This window comes from Chrysochloris asiatica, unplaced genomic scaffold (assembly GCF_000296735.1).
Source record: "Chrysochloris asiatica unplaced genomic scaffold, ChrAsi1.0 scaffold00021, whole genome shotgun sequence".
NCBI lineage: Eukaryota > Metazoa > Chordata > Mammalia > Afrosoricida > Chrysochloridae > Chrysochloris > Chrysochloris asiatica.
In genome coordinates this window covers 2,115,637-2,133,185 of record NW_006408539.1, presented here as the reverse complement: position 1 = coordinate 2,133,185, position 17,549 = coordinate 2,115,637, and the positions used below count along the sequence as shown (strand labels likewise).

Here is a 17,549-nt window from a genome sequence, read left to right as displayed (position 1 = left end):
AGTGTGACAAAGAGACGCAAATAGGTTCACTATCCCTGTACAGCAAAGGGTAACTCAGCAGGCCATTATTACTCAGACCCAAAGAAAGGCCAGTCTTCAGCAGGTTGACTGGCTCCTGGGAGATAAACTCTGAGCCCTGGAATGCTCTGCTTGGCAAGTGTGTTTTTGTATGCCTGAGGCCGGGGTCTACACTGTGGCAGTTGAATTTGGGAGGAAGGGGGAAGGGCTGGGAGACAGAGTGGTCCATGCCTATATGTGATTGATTCCTATTATAACCCCAGACACCAAGGCTTGAATGAGCTTCCCTGTTTGACAAGACTTTGCACATGACATCTCTCATCATCCCAGGGGGTTCTAACATGTGATTGCACTGGGAGGGGACACCCGGAAGCTTGTGCCTGATTTCCCTTGGACTTTGTTGATTTGGAGCTGTCTCCTTCTTCTCTTCCAAACTGTAACTATGAGTATGACAGCTCTTCTGAGTCTAATGAGGCCTTCTAGTACATCATCTTGAAAATCTTCAATATAGTTACTCTGCTGAGGGTTCTGTGGTGGGGAGTGTGAGAAATCACTCTTGTGGGTGTGGTCCATCTTCAGGAATTCATGATATTGCTAGACCAGGCAGACAGACTGTTGATTTACATCCAGGAATATGTAAGCAGGATGAATTAGGGGAAAGGAAGAAAGAAATCTGTTCTAGGATTAGGAACTTAAAAATTTTAAGACCATGGGCATGCCATTTTGGCTTCTCTGTGGGGAAGGAAAATGGGACATGCCATAGAATTGTATATGGGGAATTGGAACCTGAGGAGAGGCCTTTATGAGACAGGGGAATAAAACTGTTTGTGGGCGGGCCATGTGGCACATCTGCCTGTGTCTACTGGGTTGGGCACCTGAGTTTGCAAAATCAAATAAAGAAAACCTCACTCTCTTTAAAATGAGTACAGATTGGATTACTTGAGCGTTTGTCAGTATGGACAATGTTTTTCACAGGGAGTAGTGGTGAAGGAGCTCTGGTAGTGTAGTGGTTATGAATCGGGCTGCTAATCTCACAGTCAGCAGTTCGAAACTATCAGCTGTTCCACAGGAGAAAGATGAGGCTTTCTGCTCCCCTAAAGATTTACAGCCTCAGAAACCCTGTACAGGGTCACTATGAGTTGAAACTGACTCCATGGCACATAACAACAACAACAAAAAAGTGGTAAAGAAGTAAAATTTGGAAATATTAGCACCCAGAAATCACTAATGAAGGGCCTGGAACTACTCTTTGGGAAAGATCACCAAGTGGGAAGCTTTGAATATCTCCCCCTTGAACCTCAGAGGTCCTATATCCACCCAAAGTCTAAACATCGTTTTCTACCTCTTTATCCCACAAGCCTAGTGTAGTGAGTGCCCTTGTCCAGATAGCAAGTATCTCCATCCCCAGCTGCTGTGAGTTCTAGCTGCCCAGTGATTGGCTGAACGGGGATTGCCACTACTTGCGTCTCCTCACGGTCAAGGACCAATGATTGATTGACATGGAGGTACAAAAGTCCTTCCCCTTTTCCTCAAGGTGAGATCAATTCTGTTGTGTAATTCTGGGATCAGGCTGAATGAAGCTAGTCGGTTGCCCAGGCCACATGTTGGCTTAGCAGTCTTCCCCTGCCGTGATCTGCTTCCTGTATTCCTCTTCTTATTAGAGCATTCCTTCGACATAATCACTTGCCCAAGAAATTCCAGCCCTGAGGGAGCAACCCCTGTCGATGATGGCCAAACTCCAGCAGTCATTGGAACTACCACAACCACATGTACGTTTGAATGACAGGTAACATAGATTGATACAATGTTCTGGTCCTCCTCGTCCTTCTATCTGCAAAGACATTTCTCAGGCATTTAAAGCCTTATTTCAGCATGAGCCCAGGAGTTAAAGAAAAGAAGATGTAAACCTTTGCTGTCTACTTGTTAGCAACTCTGAAGGACAGAGGATGAAATCATTGTTGAAGATGAGGCTGTGTTTTTAGCCTTAAACTTGTGCCATTCATATGCTGCTTCTTTCCCACAGTAGGGCCTGCTGGCTCCACATCTGTCAACTAGGCGTGGACCAGCAGTGCTGATTGACAAGTGTGCTGGCGGGGCAGTCTGAGCCCACTCTCAGGAACTGGAGACTGGTATTCTAACATCTGTGTGGTGTGACTCTGGCAGATTTTTAAACTTCCCCACTGGACTATAAGGTCGGTTTGAACAACAAGGTCAGTGGTTCAAACTCACCAACTGCTCCTTGGAAACCCTGTGTTATTGTTGTTATGTGCCATCAAGAGTTTCCAAGGAGTGGCTGGTGAGTTTGAATTGTCCACCTTGTGGTTCAAACCAACCTTATACAAGGTCTCTATGAGTTGAAACAACTTGATAGTTCATAATAACAAGTTTCCCCAAATCTCATTATGTAAGTGCCTTTTGTGATTGAAAGGAAGGAACAGGCCTGGTCACAAGATATGGAGTCACTTCAAGATATGGTTTGAAATCCACAATGTAGACATCAGGCCTGACCCAGATGATTCTGACAACACTTCCATTTCCAATCCATAGGGATTCCTCCTCCCTCCCAACCTCAAGTCCACAAAACAATGAGGCTTCCACTGGGACTTGAAAAGCTAAACAGGTTCTGATGAATCAACTGCTGTTAAAGATAGGATCAGATAATACATAGATGAATGGGTGTGGTTAAGTTCCAATAAAACTTTATTTGGCCTGTCCAGATCAAGTTTTTATCATTGAATAGATTTTTGTTTTTTTAAAACATGAGTAATAATAACAATTCCTCTGTAACAACAATTATATATGAACTTCTGGTCCAGATCAGCAGCTTGTTTCTTTACCAAAATGGCACATGAGGAGCGGCGTACACTTCCTTTTCATTAAAAAAACCCCAAAACCTAAACACTTCATATTTACATATTTCCCATTAAAAAATTGGTCATTGTGATGGGTTGTTTTTTTAAATATATTTCTAGTGTGTTGCAGGTTTCAAAGCTGATTAGATTTAAGGTGCTGCGAGGCGAGGGTGAACACAGCCCAAGGCCCATACTTGGGAATCCTCTACTTACAGACTGGCAACAGACTCTGGGGTGGGGTGTGTGAGAAGAACTGAGTACCCGTGGTGGGAATGACAGAGCACTCCAGGACACTGGATTGGGAGGGGACTGTCAGTGGTGACCCCATGCTTTTGTAGAGGGTCTACTGTGTCCACATACTACCACCCCCTGCTCATAGTATGATGGGCCCCTGGGTCAGCATGCTGCAAATATATCCTGGCCTAACCTATTGAGGGGCATGGCTGCTTGGAGTCCCATCTTTGTCCTGGAGTCCCCAGGCTGTGCCACCACCCCCCACCTTTCCTACCTTCCTACCTTTCTTGATTCCTTGCCTCCAAAGTCCCTAGGTGTCCAGGCTATTTCTCTGGGGCCTGCTCTTGGCCAGGTAGATACTTACATGAATGGGCTCAAATGAAGGGCGGTGTTCATAAAGCGGAATGGACTCTAGCAAAACCTACAGTAACATATTTGCTCCGCGGAGGGCAGCTGTTATCCAAATGAGCAATTCTTGCTGAGAACAGTGGGTCCCGAGGTAGGCTTGGAGAGGAGCTGTGTGTGGGCAGGTGGGTGGTGGTGGTGGGAGGACTGTGGGATTCTTGGAATTGCTGTTTTCAAACTCACCTGTAATGACAACCACTTGGAAACTAGGGCTGTCTCTTTGTGTCTGCGTGCATGTCAGGAAAGTGCATAGGGCTTGCTGGGGAGCTGTGCACATAGGCCTGGGAGATGCTTGAGCTGACCTGGAGACCCCAAATTGGTCTGGTCTGCAATGCAGACTTTTGACCACATTGGGGATGTGGGGAGGCGGTACGGCAAATAAGTATTTGAGGAGCCAGAAAAATATTTGCTTGTTGATGGGGAAAATCAACTAGTTGAATTTCCAGTTTCTGAATACAAGAAACATTGCTCTGAATAACAGGATGATGAATAGGTCAGATGGCTATGGCTGGGAAGAAACATCTTGGACCAGGTTTCTGACTGGAAAGCCAGAGGAAGACTTTATCTAGGATACAGACATTGGCCTAGGGTCAGGAGACTGGGATTCCAGGCTTGCCTGATACAGACTCTGTCTGCAATCTTAAAACAGTTGCTTTGCTTCTTGGGGTCCTAATCATTCTTCCTACCTGGGCCAGATGGATTCAGAGCATTGGCTGCAAGGTTTCTCTGGTAGGGCCTGCAGATGGTGGTTCCTCCCTGCACATTGCCACTTATAAAATTCACAGGTCTCCCCCAGCGCTGGGAAGCCCCCAAGAGGGGCACCTGTTACAACCTGCTCCCAGAGGTTAAAGGCTAGTTATTAAGGCAGTTTAGGAAATGGACATTCCTCTTGCTCCTAGGATCCTTCACACAATCTGCACACCCCAAGGCATCAGAAAGGGGCAGGAAGAGTGGTGGAGGGGCCAGGGCATCTGTCCCCTCCAGCCAGGTCCAGCTTCCCCAGGGGGTCTGCCCCTGGGGACTGTGAGGGCAGTCCTGGGGCCTCCAGTAACCCTTCGACCCTCACCACCTTTCTTTGGAGAAGGCCTCCGTCTGCACAAGGTCGCCAGGGTGTTCGGAGATGCACGCGCCATTGAGATCACCGAGTTTATTGTCCGGCAGGTCTTCGGGCTTAGTGCAGAGCTTGAGCGCGCGGGAGATGAACACGTCCAGGTCGAACTGGGGGCTGGCACCACTGTCACCAGGGTCCGGGTGGCTCGGGGGTGAGGTAGCCAGGCAGCGCTCGGGACCATCAGGGGGCGGGCTGGAGCGCTCGGGGCCGCCCTGTGTGCTCTTGACCCACTGGGCAATCTCCAGGAAGAGGCTGGCTGGCTCCTCGTCGCGTGCTACCGCGTCTGCAGCCACCGTGGCTGTAGGGGGCGCGCCGGCCGCCTGCTTCCAGTGTGATAGGTCGAGGATGAGCTTGGGCTCCGAGTAGTGGTGCGGCTTGTTGTCTCGCCAGAGCAGCTTGTCTAGGTAGGACGGCGAGCCCACCTTGTAGTCGCAGGATCGGCCGTAGTCGACCTCGAAAGCGCGTTCCATGGACGAGTGCGACTGCTCCAGGAAGCGCTCTGAGCTGCTCTGTGAGTCCTTGCGCGGGTCCACCTGCACGTCCTCGGCCAGCGGCGCCGAGCCCGCGCGCGGGTCACGCTGCACCTCGCTAGTATCCTGGCACCGGTCAGGCCGCCACTCTAGGTCCGATGACAGGCTCACAGGGTACCTGCCAGGGGACAAACGGGTCAGAGATTGGCTCCCCAAGCCCTCTGCCACCCACAGGCCCCCTATCCATTCCATGTGCTTCTTGCCCCCAGGTGACTGAGTGATGGGACAGGGTGGGTGGGCTTTGAGGGCTCAGGCAGGAGGCTAATTGTGCAGCTTGGCCCTAGATGGCAGTTAGGTTTCCTTTGTATTCATTCAAACTGGGTATAATGGAGATTAACTCCAGAGGCAACTAGCTGACCGAAAGGTCAGCAGTTCGAAACTACTAGCTCTTCCGCGGTAGAAAGATGAGGCTTTCTGCTCCCGTAAAGATTTGCAGCCTCGGAAACTCTTTACAGGGTCCCTATGAGTCAGAACCGACTCCACAGCACCACCACCACTTCCTTTGAGCGCCCAGGGGCAATCTCTAAATTGCTCCTCTCGTCTTTCCAACCCCCAACCTCAATTTCAAGATGAATACAGGTGCAAGCTTTCAGCAGAACCCTTTCCCCATCTTGTCTAGCTGCTTCAGAAATACGTCTTTCATATTTGTGGTGGTTATTATGTGCAGTGGAATCGGTTCTGACTCATAGGGACCCTGTAAAGGGTTTCCGAGGCTGTAAATCTTTACGGGAGCAGAAAGCCTCATCTTTCTACCGCGGAAGAGCTGGTAGTTTCGAACTGCTGACCTTTCGGTTTGCAGCAACCACTAGGGCCTGATGGGGTTAGAGACTGCTCAGTGGGACCCCCTACTCGTTACTTACCTGACAAATCTTAGCTGTACCTCTGTGTCCAGCACCCTCCATATATTGGTGACCGCTGACTATGTGCCAGGCATTGCTCTAGGCATTACCACCCGGGAGTGAACAAAACAGGAACTTACTTTCTAGTGGACCCCCACCCCCCCACAATGTTCCTCAAATTCTGATGTGCACACAGACCTGAATATTTGTTAAAATGCAGATTCTGAGTCAGGAGCTCCAAGGTGGGGCCTGAAAGTCTGTAGTTTTAACAACTTCCCCAGGATACCCATGCTGCTGGTCCTTGGACCACACTTTGAGTACCAAGGATTAGCTGCTTTTCAATCTCAGCTGCAGATTAACATCACATAGGGAATAACAAACAAAATACCAGGCCAGCCCATACCCCCAACTGGTGCTGTAGAATAAACACTGGACTGCTAACCATAAGGTTGGCAGCACAAACCCACCAGCCCTTCCATGGAAACCCTATACAGGGTTGCTATGAGTTGGAACAGACTCAATGGCACTTAACAACAAGTATAAGGAGCTGCATCAATTTTGTTTAAACTTTCCAGTTGGTTCTGAGGCAGAGCCCAGGTTGAGAACCTCTGCCCCCGTGGATCTGGCTGGATACTCCATAGCACCCTACAGAGAGGTAAAGCAGGTGAGGTCTTCAGACCCAGGACCCATTACAGACAACTTTGGGATAGGCCAAAGGCCTTGGGATTCACTTCCTGTTGGCTGTCCTGTCGCCATGGAGATGGGGGTCTGATCTTGTTAGGTGCCCTTGAGTGGACTAGAGTAGAACTGCCCCATAGGCTTTCCAAGGCTGCTGACCTTTCTGTTAGCAGCTCAGTGCTTTAACCATTGCCACTAGACCTAACCAGGAGCAAATGAAGGGCAGATGGACTGTGGGCTCTAGCTGAGTACCTTAACTCCACCCTATGCCAGCTGCTCCACACAGAACACAGGGAGGCAGGGAACCCAGGGGAAGCATCATATAGTAGCCAGCTGATCCCGAACAGGAGGCCGAGTGCTAACTCAGGAAAACCAATCAACCAAGGACAGGCGGGTTTGTGTCCCTGGGTGTGGCTGAAAGGCATGGAACGCTCCCAAACTGACCACCACTGGCTCAAACCAGAAGAGCAAGAGTTACTTCTATTGGTGAACTTACCCACTCCTTGAGTGTCTGCAAACTGCAGAGATTTCTGGGAGGAAGACCCTAACCCTTGACTGCTCTATGCCATGCTGTGTACTCTTCTTAGCAAGGGTATATTGTTGTTGTTAAGTGCTGTCGAGTCGGTTCCAACCCATAGCGACCCTGTACAGGGTTTCCAAGGCTGTAAATCTTTACGGGAGCAGAAAGCCTCATCTTTCTCCCACGGAGTGGCTGGTAGTTTCGAACTGCTAACCTTAAGGTTCACAGCCCGATTCATAACCACTACACTACCAGAGTTCCTTAGCAAGGGTATAGACTTCATGTTTTATGGATGAGGAAACTGGCATTCCAACAGGTTAAGCAGTTTGCCCAAAGCAGCAGAGCTTCAAGGGAAGCCTTTCCTGTCACCCCTGCAGGCCCTGTCTCCTCCCTTACACAGCTATGACAGGAAAGGCCAGGGGCTTAGGTGTACTGGGTTAGAGCAGGTCACAGTTGATGGGTGGCAGCCAGAGAAACTGTGCACTCACCCTGTGCGCCAGCTGTGATAAGAATAGGAGAGGCCATAAAGAGCCAGTGCTCTGTGCCTCTAAATACTGTGGAGTGGAGTGGGAGAGCTCGCAGGGACCGGAGTCAAAGCCTTGTCTGGGGCAGCAGAAGAGAGACTTTTCATTAATCTTTATTTGCTGCCAACTGGTGAGAGCCATAATCAACCACAACAACAAACCTGTTCAAAAATAGCAACGCTGCCCTAGCCCTCCCTTGGTGCCTCCTTATCTGAAAGCTATCATCTGTCATGTGACTGAGCAGAAGAATTGCTCATCTGTCACTTACGTAACTAGCTGTCACTTCCCACGGCAGTGGGACTCCCACTTGGGCTCCCATAGAGTCCTAGTTGCTGAGCCCTCAGCTTCTATTTCTAAACTGAGCAGCTCCCAACACTGCCTCCCAGGATTAGCAGATGGGGATGGCCCAGGATTTAGCTGCTAGATGTAAGAACGTCAGAACAGGAAAGTACGTGCTTAGGCAGAGATTGTAAAGCATGTGTCTTCTCCCCAACACTGGCAGTGGTGTCTCGGAACACTGTGTTAAGAAGGATTCTGAGGCTGAGCCCAGTTTGGCAGCAAAGAGTCCTGTCATTGACTAGCAGTGTCTGACATGGATCAGATAAGGGAGGGCCCCCATGGGCCAGGAATTAGCTGTGTGACCGATCTAACCTTCTCATCTGAAAATGGACAATCACGATACTGGAGACTCTCTTAACAGTGCGACACACTTGAACGTGTTTTGTAATGAATGAACGCTTTGTATTTTTTGTTTTTCTTGTCTTGAATTGTTGCAGTTTACTTTTCAAGGGCAAATCCCCAGCCTGCTGGCAGTGACCTCCTTTAGTGGGGATCATTAAGTTCTCTCTGGTAGCGTAGTGGGCTGCGAACCTTAGGGCCAGCAGTTCGAAACTACCAGCCGCTCCGCAGGAGAAAGATGAGGCATTCTGCTCCTGTAAAGATTGACAGCTTCAAAAACCCTGTACAGGGTCGCTATGGGTCGGAACCGACTCGATGGCACTTAACAACAACAACAAGAGTAGTTGTTAGTTGTCATGGACCCCAGCTCATGGCGACCCCATATGTTATAGAGCAGACCTGCTCTGTAGGGCTTTCTTTCATGGCTGTAATCTTAATGGAAAGAGCTCTAGTGGAGTAATTATTAAGTACACGACTGCTAACTGAATCCACCATGGGCTCCGGGGGAGAAAAGGCCTGTTCTTTTCTGCTCTCCATAAAGATTACAGGATTGGAAACTCTGTGGGGCAGTTCTACTCTGTCCACAGGGTGGCTATAAGCCAATATCCACTTGATGGCGAAAACCAATCTTAACCAGCAGATCACCAGGCCTTTTCTTCTGTAGCACTGCTGGGTGAATTCAAACTGACAACCTATTTTGTATATATATGGCTCTGTAGTGGTTACACATTAGGCTGCGAACCTCAAGGTCAGCAGTTTGAAACTACCAGCTGCTCCGCGGGAGAAAGATGAGGCTTTCTGCTCCCATAGTAAAGATTTGCAGCCTTGGAAACCCTGTTCAGGGCCGCTATGAGTCAAAACCGACTCGACGGCACTTAACAGCAACATATATATATTTATATATATACAATATATAAATATGGAGTCCTTTTGTGGCACTGTGGGTTTATGCGACGGATTGCAAAGCTGAACTGTAAGGTCGGTGGTTCAAGCTCACAAGCTGCTCCTTGGAAACCCTATACAGGGTCGCTATGGGTTGGAATCAATTTGACGGCACTTCACAACGACACCATGTATATACATAGACATAATTGTTGTTGTTAAGTGCTGTTGAATCAATTCAGATTCATAGCAACCCTGTCCAGGGTTTCGGAGGCTTAGTTATTTCTCAGGACCAGAAAGCCTCATCTTTCTTCTGCGGTGGACTCAAACCGCTGATCTTACGGAGCCACCGCACTCCAATATATATTATATAATGTTGTTAAGTGTTGTTCAGTCAATTCCAACTCATAATGACCCTTTATAGGGATTCCGAGGAGCAGCTGGTAGGTTTGAACTGTTGACCTGTGGTTCACAGTTCAGTGTGAGTTTCTATTGGAATCCTGGTGTGGCACTGTAGGATAAGCACTTGATGGTAAGGTTGGTAGTTCAAACTCACCAGCTGTTCACAGGGTCACTGTGAGTCTGAACTGACTTCACGGCACAATAGACTTCTATAAGGAGCTTTGGTTGTTCAGTGACTAAAGTGCTTGGCTGCTACCTGAAAGATTGGTTGTTGGAGCCCTCTGCAGGGGAAGGCGGTGGCAGCCTGTTTCCCTAATGATTCACAGCCTTGGAAACTCTCTAGGGCAGTTCGTCTCTGTCCTCCGGGGACACTGTGAGTCTGAATCTGTGAGTGGCTTTGATTTTAGGTTGTACACAGTTGTTGTTAAATGCCCTCAAGTTGGTTCTGACTCATAGTGACCCTGTATAGGGTTTCTGAGGAGCAGCTGGTGAGTTTGAACAGCTAACCTTGTGGTTCAAACCGACCTTGAGGTTGAGTGCTCATTAAATGTTGACTGAATTTCATTGTAAATAGTCCTGTGTTGATGGAAACTGGTGGTGGCTGTGCTGCACAGAGGCAGGTCTCCATCCCCCTGCATATGCAGGACACAGCTGGGAACAGTTACTGGGATTGTCTGGTGTAGGAGAGAGAAAGGCAGGAAGGCCAATTGGGAGAAGTGGCCAACACCTTATATGACTTGGAAGGCAGAAGACACAGTCATACAGGAGGGCGGGATGTGGGTCCCTGGAACTGCACCTGTCCCAGTTGGAGAGCTGGCTCTGGTTGGTGGCTCTCAGCAGGATGTCATCTATCTCATCCTCGATGCGGAAGGGATGTTGTGAGGTGGGCTCATCCTCAGGGCACGAGTAGGGGCTCATATAGGGGTGCTGTAGCCCCATCTCGGCTGTTAAGCGATCCATGGGGTTAAAGGTCAGGATCTTCTCCAGAAAGTCAATGGCTGTGGGGAGCAGACAGATCACAAGGTTATTACGTTGCTCCTGCTAGGTGGAGACAATCCCGTATTGGAAGTTTTCTATTTGCAAAGCAGGTTTCTAGCCATTTTCTTTCTGATGAGCCTTCCCCACAAGCCAGTGATGAAGGAAGAGCCTTTTCGAAGTCCTAGAGCAATAAATAGAGGCCCCGTGGAAGAAAGCGCTTTGCTCAGGGACCCACTGAGGGTGAGGGGAGGTCTACGGCTAGAAGCTTACCTTAGGTTGGGTTTTCTAGAGACCGAAGCAGCATAAGGATTTGGTGTGGGTAGCTTATAGGGAAGGTGGTCCTGGGACGCATCATTGAGAGAATCCATACGAAGAAGCCAATACTACCCCTCAAGGACGCAGTTGCTAATCCAGCTCCCCCATTTGGCTGCCTCTCCCCATGACATTTCAGACCCAGCTATGTTAAAACAGGCACTGAAGGGTAACTTGGTGGCTGGACAGGCCCGGGTTTTCACCAGGGTTTGTGGAGCTATGTCAAGACGGGGTTGGTTTTAGGTCTGTTTGGGATGAGGAAGGGTGAACATCTATATGGTGACTGGTATGTTTGGTATAGAGTGAAGAAGGAGAAGCCAGGCAACTAGGGTTCAGTCCCACTGGGGTCCTCTGGGAACCAGCAGAGAGCATACATGGGGGGTGTTTCTGCTTGAGGGGCGAGGAATCTGGGGTGTTTACACACCCACTCCCATTGGTCACAGGTTGGGATTATGCAGACTATCCTCCTGAGGCTGCTCTCAGGAGCTGAGGGTCACAAATGTTTTATGGATGGGGTCTTGCTAGTCCAAGAGCTCCTGGCACAAGTCTGGTGCTGTTTCTACTTTGTGCCACCCTTGGAGGTTTGAAAACACAGATTTGATGTTCAAAATACTTCACAATCTGGCTGAAGCTCCCTTGCTGTGTAACCATGGCTAGATCAGTAGGCAGCTCTGGGCAGCTGGGCCCGGTGGGAAGGGAAGGGACATTGAGGAGCTTTGTATAGTGGCTACTGGCCAACCAGCATGAAAACAGTTCAAGATGCCCGCAGCTGGTACCATGTGATGGGCATGTGCTGACTGCACATTAGCTCTGCAAACAGTTTCGCAGGACCCGTTTCCTCTGAGCAGGGGTAGGGAGCCTTCGTGCTCTGGGATAGCTCATGGTAAGGGCTAGCCTGGAGACTTGTCTTAATTCTCAGTGCCAGAGTCTGGAGGTCCCACTGAAACCACGACATGATTAATAGTGTGACAGCCCACATGGGAAGCCTGTTGTTCCCACCCTCTCCCAGGGGTTTCCTGGGGGCCTGAGTTGATATCATTAATCTGCCCTCCCCACTGGCCCCAGGTCTCTTTGCAGAAGAATTTATCACTGGTTCAGGAAATGGATGGGTGCCCAGGAGAGCCTGAGGCAGAGATTAGTGAGGCAGGAGGTACTCTGACCACCCCACACCTCTGTCTCACCCAGGGTGTTTCAGGTCCAGGGATGAGGACCTGGAAGAGGATCAATCACATAATTCCCAGGATTTGGAAGAATGGGCTACTTCTGTGCAGACCCAGCTCCGCACTGGGCACATCTTTCCCAGGATACTCCATCCACCCAACCCCCTACACTAAAAGTTTTGATCAGGCACCATCACCCTACTGGCTGCTGAAATCCTGAAATCTTTTCATACTGGCTGGCCAGCAACCACTGCACCAGCCTCCCGAGTGTCCCTTCTACTGATATTTCAGGGGTTACTGTACAAGGTCAGAGAGTTTGGGTTGACATTGGTACGTTGAGAAGGAAAAGCAAACCTGGCTTCAGTGGACATCTGTCCAGCTGCAGGATCAAGTCCAAGCTCATCAGCTGAACAGTTAAAGCCCTACAGCCTCTTGACCTTTCTCCCCTCTCCAGAGCCACTTCCAACAATCGGGCTGTGACTTGTCCTCTAATGGGAGCCCTCACGGGTTGTCATGCTTACCTGAGTCCTGGCTGGACCGGGCCAGGTTCTCTCCCCTTCCCTGAATGCTAGGAGCTCTCTTGGCCTCTTAGGCCATATCTCTGAACATTCCTACTCTTCAGACTGTCTCTTACACATCGGAATTTCCAGCCATAGCTCAGTTTTCTGCTCTCAGTGGGGTCATAAATGTGGCTAGGGTTGGGGATGACAATGAGATTTATAGAGCAATTCAGCAGTGCCAGGGACTTTGACAACTTCTATTTAGTTAATCCTCGTGAGGACCCTATGTGATGTGTATTGTTAAACCCATTTTGCAGTTAAGGAAACTGAGATTCTGAGAAGTTTAGTAACTTGCTCAAGGCAACACAGCTAATCACTGAGAGAACTGGGAATTGAACCTGGTTCTGCCTCTCAAAGTGGCGAAGCTCCTCGACTTTGCAGCATGCCATCCGAGCAGGGGGATGGAGTAAGAGGAGAGGGAAGAAGGCAAGAGAGAAAGGGAAGGACAGGAGAGCAACAAGAGGAGAGAAAACAGGGAGAACCACAAACGATTGTCTAATGACCAAACTCCTGAGTAGACATAGCCGGGAGCCTCAACCTCTACATCCAAGGACTGTGCTTTTCTCTTCTGGAAGGAGACCTGTCCTCAACACTCAGGTACCTTCACTGTTCACTTCAGGGAGCAGCTTGCGCAGTGGCCTCTTCACCTCCCAGGTGCTGCTGATGAAGGAAGGTATGACCTTGAGCAGTTCGTCCTTGTCCTCCTCGTGGATCACAGGGATGGTCTCCAGGATGAGCTGCATCTGCTCCAGTTCGTGAGCCCCTGGGGAGGCAAAGACAGACAGTCACAGGGGCTGACCAAGAAGCTCAAGAAATGGCTCCCAGGGTTACGGTCTCCACTCTGGACCACCTTGCTGTGGGCAGGGGCTTGGCTTCATCAAATGCAGAAAGAAGGGTTTGAATCTGGTTGTCTCTGAGGCCCTCTCCATTCCCCAAATGTTCTGTGACTCTGATGGACCAGTCTGATATAAAACTGAATCACTCAGGGCGAAAGAGATGGGGACAGCTTGGCCCCAAATTTCCAAGAGTGCATTCCCATACACCATTCTCTGCACACACTTTTCCAGGCCAGGCCAGGAAATGAGCCTTATCCTTTAGTTTCCAATGTGGAGGCCTCTGTCCAGAAGACTCTCAAGAGAAAAACAATCAGGGCGAACAAGTTTGGTTGGGATGCATCTTGGTCAACTAGGTTGACAAGACTGCAGCAAAGCCCATGCTGCTGTTGCTCATTGGGGCAGAGGGAGGGGGACAGGCTAAGCCAGGCCTGGGGGGAGAAGGCTGTAGGACATGTTGGATCAAATATGCATTCATGCATTCCTCCACTCAGTCATTCACTCAGTAAATACTTATTTACTGAGAACTTTCTCCAGGCTGGGTATCATGCTGGACACCGAGGAGGAATAAGACAGAGTTCTCATCCTTGAGAAGCTTGAGTCTTTATGCGTCTCATTTCATTTCATTCTATCTTCCCCACCACCTACTTCTCAGAGCTTTCACAATGCTGATGGTGGCTACGCCTGCCTCCTGGCTGTGCTCCATTGCCTCTGTTTGCTTGAGTAGTAGCCTTTCCACTTCCTTGTACCAGGTTAAATCCTTGACCAATCATTTCCTTTCTCATGCAGCCTTCTGACTCCCCTGGGTGCACATAGGCCCTCCCCTTACTATGTATGGACTTGCATGGGATTCTAGTCTGCCTGCAGCTGGTGGCCTAGGATGCAGGTCCCATTCTCGCCTTCTATCATGCCGCTCCAAGATGCCTGTGCTGCATTAAGCTTACGTGGGTGCCTCAGTGCTGACCAAACAGGCACCTGTAGAATCAGGATCTACCTTGAAGATGTCACCTTGGCCTTACTGTGCAGAAGTCTCAGGGAAGGTCAGTTGAGGGACTTCTGGGAGCCCTCTATGGGGTTCCCTTTGCAAATGAACATTCCAGATCCTCCCACACACCCCAAGAAGCAGTGGGCCCATGGGAAGTCTGGCTGCAGACAGGTACAGACCTTGCTCACAGCCCCAGCACTGCTCCCCTGTGATGCACTGACCAGGGATCATGATGCTGTACTCTGAGTGACTTCTCCAGTCACCACTGAGCCTCCCTCACTTGTCCACCTCTGCCAGGGTGACGGAGGTGGGGAAACCCTCAGGCCAGGATATTAGCCAAGTCAGCCCAGTAGCCCAGTGACAGTGGGACAACACGGTGAGGGGAGGCCATGGTGTTGGCGCCAGAGTCCTCAGTGTGGGGAGTCACAAGGATATCAGTGGGTGTCAGCACAAAGAAGATGAGGCAGGGACAAGGAGAGGCCATCTGGCTGGCATGTGTCACCAAGAAGAGCTGGTTTTTAAAAAGCCAAGTGGCAATGGTGGGCGAGGACGAGGTGGGCTTGCAGAGTGAGCCTGAGGTGACGGTGCTGAAACTTGCTGAATGATGAGAACAGCATCCAGGGTGAGGGTGGAACGGGGTGGGGGGTGGGACGGAGAGGGGGTGCTTAGGGTACAGACAAACAGAAGATAAACCACAGACACAAAGAGGATGCGTATGGAGTACACCGGGAATACACACAGTGTGACCCACACCCTGGGAGTTAGAGACAGACAGACACACAAAGAGGATGAGTATGGAGTATACTGGGGACACACATGGGGTCACCAGGGACAGGACACAAGCTGGGTTTTAAAGGTTCAGTAGGAGTTTTTCAGGCAGAGAAGGGACTTGAATCAAGGTGAAGAAGCTGATGTTATACACCCCGAGAGCCGTGGGTGATGGTGTGGCAGCAGGACAGGGACACAGAGGCAGGGAGAAAGAGAAGCTGGCTGAAAATGTAGCGTGGATGCTGTCTTTGGTGTTCAATCTTACCGAGTCTTGATACAAGTAGTTAATTGATTTCAAAAGTTCTATACTCAAATGATCTTCTCCAGGATTTTGCCCAAAATTCTAATAAAGTATACCAAAGTGATGCCATAAGAGCCATGGAGGTCATTTCAAAGAGCAGGGTTAGTGTGTTTTGTGATTAACTTGGTTTTGTACTCAGTTGTCCCTTTTATAAAAAAACACCAGCATAAGAGAAAGAAAGGAGTGCTGGTGTGGCACTGTGGGACAAAGCACTGGACCATAAGGTCAGTTTAAACCAATAGGTTAGCGGTTCAAACTCACCAGCTGCTCCTTGGAGACTCTATACAGGGTCACTGTTAGTCAGGACTGACTCAACAGCACTTAATAAAAAGAGAAGGAAGGTGGCATGTTAGTAACTCACCAGCAAAGAGCATTCTTCCCGTGAGCATCTCGGCCAGGATGCAGCCGGCAGCCCACATGTCGATGGCTTTGGTGTAGTTGTTTGGGGAGAGAAGCAGGCGGGGTGAGCGGTACCACTTGGTCACTAATCCTTCTGACAGGTAACCCTGAAAGACAAAATACCCCATTACCAATGATCCGTTATTTGCAGATACCCTTGGTTAAGGATAGAATTGGGTTTTCCCAAAAGATATGTTGAACTCTTAATCCTCATACTGTGGCTTTGAGCCTTTTTTATGTTAATTAGGGATACCAGAGTTGTTGTTAAGTCCCTATGAGTCCTTCCCACTAATAACGACCTTACATAGATAGGGTTTCCGAGGAGTGGCTGCTGAGTTTGAACTGCCAACTTTGCAGTTCAAACCACCCTGGAAGTCCAGTGCGGTGGCTTATAAAAAGGAACAACAGACAGGGAGAGTCACACACACAAAGAAAAAGGTGAAGGAACACCAAAGAACGCCAAGGAATGCCGGGGCTACAGATGAGGAGAGACCCTCCCCAAGAGCCCATGCACCGATTTGGATTTCTGGCTTCCAAACCATGAGACTGTAATTTCTTTCAAGCGCCACCCCCCGCCCCCACTTTGTGGTATTTTTTTGTTACGGTAGCCCTAGGGGACGAAGGCTTTTCCCTCCCTCCCTCCGATCCATGCTCTTCAGTTCCCCCTCACATGGAAATAGGACCTCTTTCACTCATGTTCCTTTCCTGCTAATCTTGAGGGAGCCTTACTCAGCAGAAGTTTGGTTATGGGGGCTGGGCCTGGTTCTTGGGAATCCCAGGCTTTGGCAGGGGTATCTTATTAGGTCCTACGGTTCTTCTCTGAGGAATGAGACCTAGGATAAGAGCTCTTCAGAGGGAGTGCAGTGAGTCTGTAGGAGAAACACTGGACTGCTAGCCTCAAAGGTGGCAGTTTGAGTCCACCATCTTTTCTGCTCCTGTACAGATTTACAGCCTCAGAAACCCTACTACAGGGTCACTACGAGTTGGAACTGACTCAATGGGACTTACAAACAACAACTTGATATAATTATGCATACGCTATAAACTTGCACTAATCTAGGTAGCGTAGTGGTTACGAATCAAGCTGCTAATCTCAAAGTCAGCAGTTTGAAACTACCAGCTGTTCTGCAGGAGAAAGACGAGGCTTTCTACTCCCATAAAGATTTACAGCCTTGGAAACCCTATGCAGGGTCGCTATGGGTTGGAATCGATTCAACAGCACTTAACAACAACAACAATAACAAGAAGGTGAATAAATAGAAGCCAGGCTCAAGTTTGTTACCACCACCAAGAGAGTAATGAAGAAAAGTTTTATCCACACAATGATCGTATCTCAGAAATAACCATAAACATGAAATCAAGCACTGGGTCTGACCGCTTGCTTTGGTGATGATAATTAGAGGTTTGTTTGTTTTCCCCCCCGTGACCCTGTACATGATTTCTGAGGCTGTAAATCTTTACGGGAGCAGAACACCTTATCTTTCTCCTGTGGAACACCTGGTAGTTTCGAACTGCTGACCTTACAGCTCGCAGCCTAATTCATAACCACTACGCTACCAGAGCTCTCTCTCTCTCTCTCT

At 49.3% G+C, this 17,549-nt stretch overlaps 1 protein-coding gene across 1 annotated transcript in view; it reads right to left on the bottom strand.

Moving 5' to 3' along the window:
* Window positions 1-4,571: 4,571 nt before the first annotated feature.
* MAPK4 (mitogen-activated protein kinase 4) overlaps window positions 4,572-17,549 on the bottom strand; it is a 64,157-nt gene continuing 51,179 nt past the window's right edge. The window contains exons 2-5 of the mRNA XM_006837493.1: window positions 15,932-16,076; window positions 13,285-13,446; window positions 10,437-10,671; window positions 4,572-5,268 (exon numbers count right to left, since the gene is read on the bottom strand). Of these exons, the coding sequence (XP_006837556.1) occupies window positions 4,572-5,268; window positions 10,437-10,671; window positions 13,285-13,446; window positions 15,932-16,076 (1,239 nt within the window). The remainder of the gene's footprint in view (window positions 5,269-10,436; window positions 10,672-13,284; window positions 13,447-15,931; window positions 16,077-17,549) is intronic.